Raw genomic sequence first — 13,612 nt, 5'->3', positions numbered from 1 at the left:
AATTCAAATGCTTGCAAGTAGTCACTGCATTATTACTGTTTAAGCAATTTCAAATATGTCATCTATTGTTTGTACTGAATATGTGAATGTTGCCTATCCATTCTAAATGAGAACAAAAAAGTTATGACATGGATCCTCTTAGTCCAGTTACCAGTCGTTAATATGTTTTCAAATTCTTTGTACTTTTGTTTAGAATAAGTACCGTGTTTTATGTAGATACTAATTGGATGGTAACTGATGGGTAGCTTTTGCTTGCTTGTTCTGAAAATTGTATTACTCATAATCGGTTTGCATTGTCATTTGTCACCTCATCATTGAAGACAATCTGTTGTTGGAAACTCATGCTTTTTGTCATTTTAGGTGATAGTGAGGTTTCATCTATGGTCATCAAAGAAAGTGAGGCAGAAGGAGAGGAAGCAAGACAGTTCCTGGAAGAGGTCCGCGTTACATTTCCTCAGGTCTGTGTGTTAACTGTCAAACACCCTTCAATGGATGTAACTTGTCCACCAATTATACTAGACTCTTCTCCAGGCTGTACGTATGGTTGTGACTAATAGCTTAGTCTCTTAGGGTATCCACAATGCTATAATCAAAAATTGATAATCAAAAGTTGCCACATCAGCTTTTGATTATTCATTTAAGAGATTGCTAAGGTTAGCAATTTAGATGTCTACAATGACATAATCAAAATTGGATTGCCAAAATTTGTCACATCATGTTTTCAAACTACAAAAAACAAAAAACTGTGAACAGTAGAAAATAGTTTTGAAACTAATAAAAACTATTTACTAGAAATAGAAAATAGTTTTTGAAACTTTTTTTTGGAAAAAAACTGTTTTCTGAGAAAAAAAACAATTTTTTAGTAAAATATTTTTTTTCAAAAATATTGTTCGGAGAGAGAGAGAGAGAGAGAGAGAAGAGAGTTAGAACATTTTGTATAATGATTAGTGTATTTGATTGAGAAAATGTAGGGTCTATTAAATTTGGTTATTATCAAAAGGTTGCAAGTTTTGGTTATCCAAAGCCCAAAATTTGATTATTTCTAAGGAGGTTGTTAAGTTTGATTATAGCATTGTGAGCCATATCTTGCACCAACATTGTTAACTTTAAAAACCTCTCACTTTTGATTATAGCATTGTGGATGCTCTTATGCTTTCCTTCTGTTAGTTTTTTTTTTCTTTTGAACATATTATGCTTTACTTCTGGTAGTTTGGTAAGTTAAAATTGATAAAATATATTCCGAGGTATTTCTGACTGGAAACATTTTCAGGTTCTTCGCGTTGTGAAAACAAGGCAAGTAACATACTCTGTGCTTAACCATTTAAGTGAGTATGTCAAAAATCTTGAGAAGGTTGGTTTGCTGGAAGAAAAGGAGATGATTCATCTTCATGATGCTGTCCAGGTTCCTTGAGAATTATTTTTAATACTAGTCCTTATGGTCTTCCCTTAGTGTACAACTACAATCTTAGGTTAGCATATTGAGTTTTTTTTTCTTCCTGTAAATGTACATTCTCATTAGAAGCTCCAAACAAAAATACAGCGAAGTCCAACAGGGCACAAACAAAACTATATCAGCAAACTCACTCAGGCACAAAGCCAGGAGCCGCCAAAGCAAAACAAAAAAAACTATACAGCTAGGAAAACTATCAACAGAACTGAAGAACCAATCACACTATATCAGCAATAGGCCTAAAAAAAGGGAGAGGAATCCCCCAAATTTCTCATTCAACCCTATTCTCCTGCGTAGATCTGATATTTCTCCAAGCCAAAATGGCATCTCTGATGTTACAAATCCTAGAGCCCAAAGCAGAAGCCTCCAAAGCCTTGTGTTGAAAGATTTTCGAAGTCCTCTCACACCAAATACCATAAACAGAAGCTGCTAGTGATAATTTGAGGACAGATTTCCTGAAATTCTTACCCATAGAGTGCAGCAAGAACCATTTCTTTTCCCCTTGAACTTGGTTTCTTTGTAAAATCTCCATCCAGACAACTCTAGAATAAATGCAGTCAAAAAATAAGTGATTATGGGACTCAAGAGCCCCACCCCTGCATAAAACACAAGTTGCATTGTCCACCACATTCCATTTCATCAATCTATCCCTAGAAGCAAGTTTGCATTGCATGGCTATCCATAAGATGAAAGCCCATTTAGGGACAGCGTTGGGAAACCAAACAATTTTGCACCATTCGTGGATTCCTTTTGACACTCTAATGGCATCCCAAGCAGATTTTAAAGAGTAATTACCATTTCGGGAAGGAATCAAAACCACACTATCCTCATTAGAGATATCAGGAAGGAAATCTGGAGGGGTGTTGTTTTTAATCTCTTGAATATACCTGTTCCTTGGTCTAGGCCATGACCATGTTCCATCACAAATAATTGCGGAAACCCTTGCATGCAAAGATCTACCAATATTAGAACACACATTTTCGCCATACCTCTTGTACAAGGGCCCTAATGGGTGCCAGTTGTTGAGCCAAAGAGAGGTAGAGGCCCCATTTCCACTTTGTACCGAATCAAAGGTTGGCATATATCCCTGAACTGAAAGATTTTCCTTACAGTTCATGACTCATCAAATGGTAGTCCCATAGTCCAGAGATTATGATCCTTAATAATGTAAGAGTGAACCCATGTCACCCAAAGAGAGTCAGCTTTTTTGCTATGAGCGCACAGAAGTTTAAGCATAGCAGCCACATTTCCTTCTCTCAGCTTCCTAAAACCCAACCCCCCTTCATCTTTTGGAGAGCAGACCTGACTCCATTTAACTTTTGCACATCTATGAAGCTTGCATTTGTGGTAGGTTCTTGAGTTGCAGCGGGTTGATTGAAGCTTGCATCTAGGGCAGTTTCTTGAGTAGTATTTCGGGCAGTTTCTTGACTTGCAACGGGTTGAGTGAAGCTTGCATCTAGGGCAGTTTCTTGAGTCGCATTTCGGACAGTTTCTTGATTTGCAGGGGGTTGGTTGAAGCTTGCATCTTGGGCAGTTTCTTGAGTCGCATTTTGGACTCAAGAAACTGCCCTGGATGCAAGGCTTCAATCAACCCGCTGCAAGTCAAGAAACTATCTGAAATGTGACTCAAGAAACAGCCCTAGATGCAAGCTTCACTCAACCAGTTTAAGTCAAGAAACTATCCAAAATGCTACTCATAAAACTGCCCTAGATTGCAACTCAAGAACCTGCCACAAATGCAAGCTTCACTCAACCTTGGGCTCTTCGTTTAAGGGCAAGGGATAGGTCTGTTTCAATGACTCATGATTTTTGTTTTCCCCGGAGATAGTTTGCAAGAAATTAGAAGCCAAATAGTATATTGAGTTTGTATTCCATTTCTTTTGCAGACTGATTTGAAAAAGCTCCTAAGGAATCCTCCATTAGTGAAGATTCCAAAGATACACGACTTGGTTAGTTCTCATCCTTTGTTGGGAGCACTTCCTTCTTCTGTTCGTGAACCACTTGCAAGTTCTACCAAAGGGATAATGAAACTACGAGGCGTGACACTATATAAAGAGGGTTCCAAGCCAAATGGAATTTGGCTCATTTTGAATGGAGTAGCAAAGGTAAAGCAATTTGCATTCGTCAATTAGAGTTTTGAGTGAAACATCTATTGCAATCAAGATCTCGGACTAGAAATTTTGAATGTGAATTTGTCACAAATGAGAGTTTCTTTTTGGCAGTGGACAAGTAGGAGTTTAAGGAATAAGCACTCATTGCACCCAACATTTACCCATGGAAGTACTCTGGGCCTGTATGAAGTTTTGAATGGCAAGCCGTATATCTGTGATATGATCGCTGATTCTGTTGTACTTTGTTTCTTTGTTGATGCTGAAAAGATACTTGCGTTGCTCAGATCTGATCCAGCAGTAGAGGATTTTCTGTGGCAGGTACGATCCTATTGAGAAGATTTTGGGACTATCTTTCTTGTTGGAAGACTGGTTCTTGATTTTAATCACCGTATAAAATTTTGCAGCCTCATTCTTTTAACATGTGACCCATAAGCACACAAACTTGGTATAATTCATTGGTCCCGAGCTCTTAATGTCGTAGTTCATACACACACAATGTTATGTCTAGATTCGTTCTGCAATTTAAGTGTTGCAATGAGGTCAACAATAGGAAATCTCGTCTGTTGATCATCTAAAGGCAAAATAGTTTTATTTTCATTTTTTTTTTTTCCTGTAGAAATCATGTTAAATTTAGAATGGCTATTGGAGTCGCATATCCCTCGAATAGATGGTCCACAGAATGAGTCATGCAACTTGTTTTCTGTTTTTGATTCGTGCTTAGTTTTCTCCTTTCTTCTCCTGGCAGGAAAGTGTTACTATTCTTTCCAAACTCTTGCTTCCTCAATTTTTTGAGAAAATGGCTATGCAAGACTTGAGAGTTCTAGTCGCAGAGCGGTCAATCTTGACTATACACATAAGGGGAGAATATATAGAAATACCTGATCATTCCATTGGCTTTCTATTGGAAGGATTTGTGAAAACACAAGGTGCCCAAGAAGAACTGATTATATCTCCTGCTGCACTACTACCTTCACTTGGCGATCAAAGCTTCCAAGGATCAGAAACCTCAGGTAATTGAAAATTATTTAGCATCCCCTTGGATAGGCGTGTGGTAGTTCACCTTTTATTTTTGTACTGTTTCCCATAATAGGTGTAATAACACGTGGGTGCTTAGTGTGGTACTTCTTGTTTCTGTTGCATGTACGGCTCTAAGTTCTAACGTTCTTGTTTTGGGTTCACCATTAGCTTATTGTTTGCATCGGTAATTAACATTTCCGTGTTGGTTGGGTTTTGTGTTCACTTGGATGAGGTAATTATCTAAACGGAGTTTTGTTCCTTGCTTCTGCTGCAAGTATAATTTAGATCCTCCTATTTTGTTTTTATTACTACTAGTACGTGGTACCTTGTTTTTTGTTTCTGGTTGTGTGCACTTGATACGGGGTGATCCTCAGACCAGAGTTTGTTCTTGTTTCTGCTGCAAGATTAGTCTCACTATCATAGGCTTATAGCTTTTATGGCCTTTTCATTCTGCTCACTCAACATGTTATCCAGAAGTGAGAGTCTAAAGAATTTACAACATGTCATTGATGAATCTCTAGTGCTGTTAACTCAAAAGGATATTTAGAACCGAGTCTCAAGACATTTTCGACATGAGCTCAATGAAAAAAGAAGGTTCTTTAGTCTCTTGTAAAGAGGTTCAACCACTGAAAAGGTGAATAATATTGTATGTACTTAGCACAAAAAAGAGAGAGAATAGTATTGTACGTACCAGGTGGATGGTGCTGCAAGAACAACGGAATTTCCTACAGAGAACTAGGTTTAAGGTGCAAAGAAAATGTATGCTTTCTTTGAAGTTATTGCAGATAAGGTCTTCAAAGAGTGTAATGTAGAATAGAACCACGTAGCCAATAGGACTTAAGTTAGTTAGCATGTCAAAGACGTTCAAAGAACTTGATTTCTGTCAAGGTCCTATTTAGCTCCTGTATGTATGCACGTAAGTATGTATAGGTATGTATTTATAAGTGAAGGCCGAATATCTGACCCTCCCTAGGCCCCACAATGTTGGAGCTCACTGCACTGACTAGGTCTATCCTAATGAGGACCAGCAAACGTCATTGGTTTTCTTTGTCTGGAAATTAAACTAATTTGTCTGCTGGACTTCCAGTAGTAGATGTTCTTCCATACTTTGTGGGCCTGATACTAAAATCTGCTGAACAGAATTGATCCCCACTATTTGCTGTAACAAGTTACCAAACCAAACTTTAAGTCCTAATCAATTGAGGTATGCGTCCTGTTTTCTTTAATCACTTCATGTCATAAGTATCTAACGAGATCTTTTACGTGCTAGCTGCTAGCTATCCAATACACAACCTCCTCCTTTATCCGGGTTTGGGATGGGCTGTGTGAAAAATACGATTCTGAGCATGACATGGACGGAGTTATTTGCGGAAACAATTCTATAAATTTACTTTCGATTTTGTCCTCTAGCCATGTAATGAATTTTGGGTGCCTCCTGACCAAAAAACAAAAGAAAAGGAATTTGGGTGCCTGTGTCAACATACCAGTTTTCTCGGTATATTGACAAAGATGAACCCCTACTATTTTCTAGCCAAACCAAACCAAACTGAGTCTTAAGTACCAATCAATTGGGGTTGGAAAACATGATTCTGTTTTCTGCATTGAGTTCTGTCAAGGGTGTCAAGGGCATCTTGTTCCATGATATCCAATGAACCTATATCCTTCTTACCATTTCTGAAACAAGTTATTTAAATTCATTTTTTTTTTGTTCTCTAGTCATGACTCATGACTACGAAACCTGCACGTCTACAATAGCGTCTCCAAAAATGCATGTCTTTTGACAGCGCTTCCCTTCTTTCCTCTCTCCTTATTTTTCCTTGTGCTAAATACGTTCCATTGTTTGTTTTGTTAGAATCTTTAGGAATTGTTTCCAGAGTAAGGAAAAAAATGAAGACGGCAATTTTATTGTTTGAAATGTATGAAAGTGTGTTATGTAGTCAATTGACGGAGGCCGAGACCCGCGAGGTTAGGATAGTCCCGGGATGCCACTCAACTGGGGGTAGCGAAGACGCTACTCGACGCTACTAATCACGGATGCCACTCGACGGGACCAAGTCACACACTTGATTATAGGAGAAATCACTCATTCCAAGCAAGACGCAATTGCAAATAATTTACTAATCACAACTCAAAACTCTTCTTCTCATTTCATTAGATTACTCTATAAATAGGCATTACAAAAGATGACTCTTCAAGACACAAGACACAAGACACAAGACACAATTTTAGACGATTTCCAAGACAAACCTTTCAAATACCGATACGACCCATGAATTACATGCATAATGATAAACCTAGAATGATGTGTTTCATGTAACTAACTACATGCATATGTGCAATATTAATGACTCTAAAATACTTTGACTAGAAATTAAAGACATGACTAGAAACTTGACACACTTCGATTAAACACTAAATAGAACTAATTAAGATAACCCTTCGTCGTCCACACGGCTGCCAAGTCTAAGCTCCTGCGTCATACTTGCTTTCTTCAAAAGAACTTGTCCTCGAGTTTAACTTTCCACGGTCCACTGGTTGACCAACAACACTTTTCCATCTTTTGGTTTGTTGCCTTAGATGTTGCTTGAATTTAGGTTTGTGACCAATCAACAAATAGAACAATCTCACGACTCTTGAAAATTGGCCATCGACCATCTGCAATGGAACTACGAAACCAGACCAAAAGTCAACTTGATGTGAACTACTTTTAGTTGCATGAAGCGGGAGCGGGGGGGCGAGGGAATACAGAAGCTCCCAAGGTTGGGAGCGTAAGAGTAGCGTGTACATATATTATAAAAATAATGTAGCATAGAGTATTCACTTTGAAAGTACAATCATTTTAAGAAGTAAAAATATGGGTCAAGTCCGCCATAAATGTAAGAAATGGGCTAGTGTTACAATATATGATTTTCTTTTCAAGATACCATGACTTGGGCTAGATATCATGTGTTCATTGAAGATCAATGAATAAAGCCAAGTGACAAATCCTTGTTTTCCTATACAAAGATCATACAAAAGCTCCCATCTTTGTAAGGAGCGAGCTCCTATCTCAATGGGAGCTGGTTCCCGTCAAGCTCCTTAATTGGGAGCGCAAAAGCAGGCTCCCAAGGAGGAAGCGGCTCCATTTTAGGAGTTTCCTGCAACTAAGGAACTACTCCTTGCCATTTTACTTCCATAATCTTTTGTATTTCTATCCAAGAAAATTAGCTCACTCAGGACTTCCTTAACGATGTCTTTTTTTGAAAACGCTAACCAAAAGGATTCCTTACATTGTTGGGATGGTTCTGTTGCATGTAACTCCAAGTTATCAATCATTTCATGACTAACAACATCAACTCCATCAACTTTTTCGCCAATCAAGTTTTCTCGGAAATATTTGAAATCTTTAGAACTCACCATGCGATCAAAATCACTTTTATTAGTTATTAGGAAACATCGTTTGTATATTATTTGAAATCTTTAGAACTCACCATGCGATCAAAATCACTTTTATTAGTTATTAGGAAACATCGTTTGTATATTCATCGTACCTCAGAGGTAGAGTCCAATCAACTTCCTATAGAGGGGATGAGTCTCTATACGAGAATATCTCCTCCAAGTTCATTCCAAGAAGTATGATGTCATCATTCATCTTCCATGGGGTCAAAACTGCGTCAACTTCATTGTTGTTGTGATATGTCCTCGGTCTTTCATTCATGCGAAACATTGAATATTCAAGTGTCACGGAATGAAAACTCAACAGGGCAGGATCACCACTCCTATACCAATTTGACGTAGGCCGAGACCTGCGAGGTTAGGATGGTCTCGGGATGCCACTCGACCGGGGGTAGTGGACGCAACTCAACGTTCAATCGCGGATGCCACTCGATGCGACCAAGTCACACACTTGATTATAGGAGGAATCACTCACTCGAAGCAAGACGCAGTTGCAAATAATTTACCAATCAACTCAAAACTCTTCTTCTCATTTCATTAGATCACCTATAAATAGGCATTACAAAAGATGACTCTTCAAGACTCAATGAAGGTTAGACGATTTTCGAGACAGACCTTTCAAATTACCTAGACGACCCTTGATCTACATGCACAATGATAAACCTAGAATGATGTGTTTCATGTAACTAACTACATGCATATGTGTGCAATATTAATGACTCTAAATACTTTTGACTAGAAATTAAAGACATGACTAGAAACTTGACAGACACTTTGACTAGACACTAAATAGACACCTTGAACTAATGAAGATAACCCTTCGTCGTCCGCACGGCTGCCAAGTCTAAGCTCCTGCGTCATCAATCCTTCGGTTTCTGAATTGAAGACAGTCGCAAAGACAGGCAGTTGGAAATCGTTTCCACATCATTGAAAAATTAACTGAAAATGAAATAAAGTCCATGTTACGTTTGGAAATTAATGAAACTGTGCCCTTTGTTTAATCATTATGTTCCATGTGACAGGTTTCAAGCAAACCACTTTTCCTCATCATGGATCATTGTATCAAGTTGAGACTAGGGCAAGAGTAATTATATTTGACATTGCTGCATTTGAATCCAAGAAGGCTCTGCAGAGAAGGTCATCTTCATTTGTGCCACATCCAGTTGATCACACCTCTAGATCCCTCAGTAAAGAACATGTTGGTTTGATGAGCTGGCCTGAAAATTTCTACAAGCCAATGGAAACTGATCAAAATCCTGACGAGATTGATCAACAAGCAAGCAGCTTGTCTGCCAGGGCAATGCAGCTGAGCATCTATGGAAGCATGGTACTTTCAGTTTATCTGTTCTTTGAGTCTATGTAGTGAAGTAACTTCTAGGTTTAAAAAAAAAACTCGGAAAAAAACCTCTTTGACGCCAAAGTAAAACTTATACTACGTAGTACATAGGACCCTAGGATTCCTTTCTGCTTTCTTTTTATTCTTTTCTGCTGAGTGTAATTAAGGAAATAAAGTTGCACCGAGATAATAATGAAAAGGTTGCATAAGTTACTGCCTGACAATCGACCATTCTTTCAAATTTTGCTTCTCATTTCAGCTTGCTACCTACGTTGTTTCATACTTTAGGTCAATATACACCAGCTGCGAACTCCAAGTTCCACACGGAGTAATCAAGCAAGGCCATCTCACAGTCTGTCTTACCCAATAGTTCCCTTAAGTCATGAACGAGTTTTGGTTTCTGTGAGATCGGAAGGGTCTTCTACTGTGAGAAAGAACCGTGAAGCAGTCCAAAAGCTCAAAGGACAAGATCTTGCACGCGAAGTTGAAAGTTCTCGCACTACAAAAGAGAGTCATGCAATGAATGATTCAAGCGATGAGTCTGGTGCAGAGGATGAACTGATCGTACGGATTGATTCACCAAGTAGGCTTTCTTTTCGCCAACCTTAATGGTTGTTTCTTTAGATACACTGTTTCAGAACAGTGTTACTCTTGTGACCACACGTGTTCACGCATTTGTTTAGCATTTGATGTGGCACCTTGAATGCCTAATGACATCATGTGATGGGTCCAATATAGCACATATGAAATTCAACTTGAAGATAAGTTCCTGTAGACTACAAGTGATCATAGTTTTGAATACGGGTACATTTAGAAATTCCATGAAAGGTCAGGATTGTCTTTTTGAAGCGTTCAAGATTTCTCCCATATTTTTGTATCTCTCTCTCTCTCTCTCTCTCTCTCTCTCTCTCTCACATGTGAACTTGTCTTCTTTTTTGGAAAAATGACAGCTAATGACGTGTTTTGATAATTAATACCTGCCATAAAGGATTCACATATGCACATACTGAAACTTGTATCCTATGTACCCTATTAGGGCCGTTTGTAAGCAACAGAATGAAAGTGCAACAAATTATAGATTCATGTATAACTCACTTATGCATATGAAGTTCTCTTTTTCTCCCTGCAAAAAAACACAAAAAAATAAAAATTAACCTTGTCACGGAAGTGGTTATTTGCAATTTGAATTTGAAGTTAATTTAGAAAATATAGGTGATCCTTCACTAAATCAGCAAAATCACACCTCTTTGTTGCCACCAAACTAAACTACCGCTACTAGCACCAACAAGCCACTCGCAATCCCACGAGCGATATTTGTCTTTCAACCCTCTGTTTCTCCTCCATCTCAAGTTGACTTGCACTTGAAAGCTTAACGAGTTTTGAAAAGCATGTTAAAGATTGATCAAGTAACAAATCGACATCAAAGGAGCTGCTTTTATTTTACTTACGAAATATGCAAATACAAGATGGAACCCTTGGTTTGTCAGCCCTATCTCTTAAAGAAGTGGGTAGACTGCAAAAAAGAACCCATGGTAGGAGTATACAACAAAAAGGCAGTACCTAATACGGAGTAGTACATACAGTAGAATAATTACTGCAATGTACGGTTTCGGTAGGAGGAGTATATATTACTAGTAGTAGTACTTATTATATGGACTAACTTTTAAGTGTTTGTTGTTTGTTGTGGACGAAGAAGTTTGTTTATGCAGAGCCAGCTGAACTAGCTGAGCCAAACCAGTAGCAGTAGAGTATCGGCGCCTAGCTAGGGTTTCGAAATTAACAGAATACAGTAGTAATACTGTAGCTGACAGTTGATAGATAGGAGCTGGAGTACTACTACTACTACTACTACTACGTGACTCCTCACTCCTCCACTCCCCATATGAGATGAACAATAGTAATACTCTTGGTTCGAGATTTTTACTGAAGGTGGTCCCACGCGTTTTTCCTTCTGTTTTTTTTCCTTTTTCGTGTTTCTTTTAATCCTCCAGTTCAACGCGTGTTTGGTTTCCTAATCCTACCCAGGAGTAGTAAATAGCTGGGAATACAACACGGACGGACTAGTACATTTTTTTAATGCTCCATTTTAGTAGTAGTAGTATATAAGAAGAGTATACATAGTATTTGAAATTGAGAACAATTTTATTACTCCATTTAAATTAGTTAAATAAAATAAAATAAAATAATAATACTCCTGTAGTAGACAGATTTACAATTGGAGACGAAAGGATGGATGGAGTAGGATTTAACACGTCCTTCCTTCGCCATTAAACTTTCTGATTTTTTTTTGAGTTATATAAATCGACAAATCAACCCCCATTCACTTCCTGTATTTCTTCTATCTTTGCCCTTTATTATATATACTCCGTACTACTCTACTAGGACGAGAAGAGAATGGCTTGCGTTTTGCCTTAGGGACCAAGAAACCCCAAGAAACCCCGCCCCACCCGACCCAAAACTTGTTACTAGTATTATATACCATGGTCGGTACTCTCCCTCGATCTCCCTCTTCCAGTCTCGATTATTATTTTTACTCTCTCTCTCTCTCTCTCTCACCTCAATTACACCAAAATCTCCGCACACATGGCTGCTCCCAATCCAACCAAAAGCCACCCCGCCCCGGCGGCGGCGGGTGGCGGCGCCGTTACTGCGCCTCGTTGGATCCCAAAAAGGGGCCAGGTTCTGAGGAACGTTCTTAAAATGTGCTTTCCATGTCTCTGTTCCCAAGGTGGGAAACGGCGCCGTTTGAAGAAGTCAGTGGTTTTGCCTTCCATTCCGTGATTATTAATATTGCGGCGTACTTTATGTGGGTCGGTTTTGTTGGGAGGATAAATAAGGGGGGAATTCCTTCTTGTTCTTCTTCTCTCTGTCCGGGTCAGGTATGGGTTAACCAGGAAGTGATCGAGTCCAACTCTTTGTTTTATGTACTATGATTCTTCTTGTTGTATATATGGGTCCTGGTTTTAGGAAAATAAAAGAAAAGAATTCCACTTCTTCGATCTTTTCCTCTCTCTGTCTGTCTAGATCTGTACAATTATATATGTGGGGCTTGATTTGGGTCAGGTAGGTACGACGGGTCAAGGAGGTTGTTGAGAGCGCGCTAGTTTTGTTGTTGTGGAGTACGTACGTAATAGTAGTAGTAGTATCTTACTACTAGTTTTTCTTTGAAAAGTTTTTGTACGCGCGTACTCCATCTTAATTAGTTTGATCGGCTTGAAGCAGCTACAGTAGTTGTGTTTAATATTGGAATGGGTTTCAATTCATGTTCAACACTCTGCAATTTCTTATATATGTATGGTAGTGGCTAGCTTCTCTCTCATATCACATGCCTTTTGGTCCTAACACAGGTCCTTTTCTCTCTCTCTCTCTCTCTCTCTCTCTCTCTCTCTCTCTTAACACAGGTCCTTTTCTCTCTCTCTCTCTCTCTCTCTCTCTCTCTCTCTGTTTCTCTCTCCCAAATAAAATTCACTGTTTTCATTTCTTCAAATCTTCTGTTTCTGTTAATTCTGATCGAGATATGGGGAGAATTCTAATATATATGCATGATGGCCTTGTTTTTGTCTGCTGATGCTCAATTTGAGTATACATTCGCAGTTCAATAAAAAGTATAATTTACTTTCTTTTTTTAAATCAGAATTTGATTATAAATTCAAGACAGCACTCATTTATCATGTTATTGTGTTTGTGTCATGGATGAACTTCAATTGTTTTTGCCTGTTTCTTTTTGACTTTTAGGAACTTACTACTGCTTAAGAAAACACACTCACAATTAAGCTGCAAATTTTAATAAACCTTGAAAAGGTCCTCTAAATCTTGAAATGATTATTCCTATTGAACACTTAATTTATTTAAGGCAAAGTGGCCCTACGTTGAGTAAGTCACTAAAGTACTCTATAATTCCTTTATTATCCAAGTTTGCCTTGTGAATTAGATGTGGACCAATTTATATATCCTGCTAGCTAGCTAGGTGCCCACTTAAGTCCATCATTGTGCAGGTCAAAAGTGGTTGCTTTTCCTATATATAGATAGATAGAGATTTGGGGGACTTCCGATAGAGTAGTATCTTTATGACCAAAAAAGACAAAAAGAAAATAAAAAACAGTACGTATGTGTGTCCTCAAACGGGAGGATATCACAACGAATAAATCACAGTTGCTAGCTATATCTAAAACCTAATAAAAGGAATCAATAGCTAAAAATAAATTGGGGGATTCGTGAGTTAATTTGGGTCAATATCGACATCCCTAGTTATGAATGTAAGCA

The 13,612-nt window shown here is 38.3% G+C and overlaps 1 protein-coding gene and 1 long non-coding RNA gene across 6 annotated transcripts in view; both read left to right on the top strand.

Moving 5' to 3' along the window:
- LOC131301838 (sodium/hydrogen exchanger 8) overlaps positions 1–10,205 on the top strand; it is a 54,964-nt gene extending 44,759 nt beyond the window's left edge. For all 5 annotated transcript variants that reach the window (XM_058328302.1, XM_058328306.1, XM_058328304.1 and 2 more), the window contains 7 exons: positions 361–458; positions 1,271–1,402; positions 3,337–3,555; positions 3,673–3,879; positions 4,307–4,571; positions 9,036–9,340; positions 9,638–10,205. In XM_058328302.1, coding sequence (XP_058184285.1) covers positions 361–458; positions 1,271–1,402; positions 3,337–3,555; positions 3,673–3,879; positions 4,307–4,571; positions 9,036–9,340; positions 9,638–9,958 — 1,547 coding nt within the window. In that variant the 3' untranslated portion in view covers positions 9,959–10,205. The remainder of the gene's footprint in view (positions 1–360; positions 459–1,270; positions 1,403–3,336; positions 3,556–3,672; positions 3,880–4,306; positions 4,572–9,035; positions 9,341–9,637) is intronic.
- On the top strand, positions 4,586–6,035 carry LOC131301840 (uncharacterized). The gene is made up of 2 exons (XR_009191450.1): positions 4,586–5,381; positions 5,672–6,035. It is a non-coding gene; the product is annotated as an uncharacterized LOC131301840 (long non-coding RNA).
- Positions 10,206–13,612: the final 3,407 nt, after the last annotated feature.

This window comes from Rhododendron vialii, chromosome 9a, assembly GCF_030253575.1.
Source record: "Rhododendron vialii isolate Sample 1 chromosome 9a, ASM3025357v1".
Lineage (NCBI taxonomy): Eukaryota > Viridiplantae > Streptophyta > Magnoliopsida > Ericales > Ericaceae > Rhododendron > Rhododendron vialii.
Note: the sequence above shows the minus strand (reverse complement) of the source record. Positions and strands in the feature narration are given on the sequence as shown.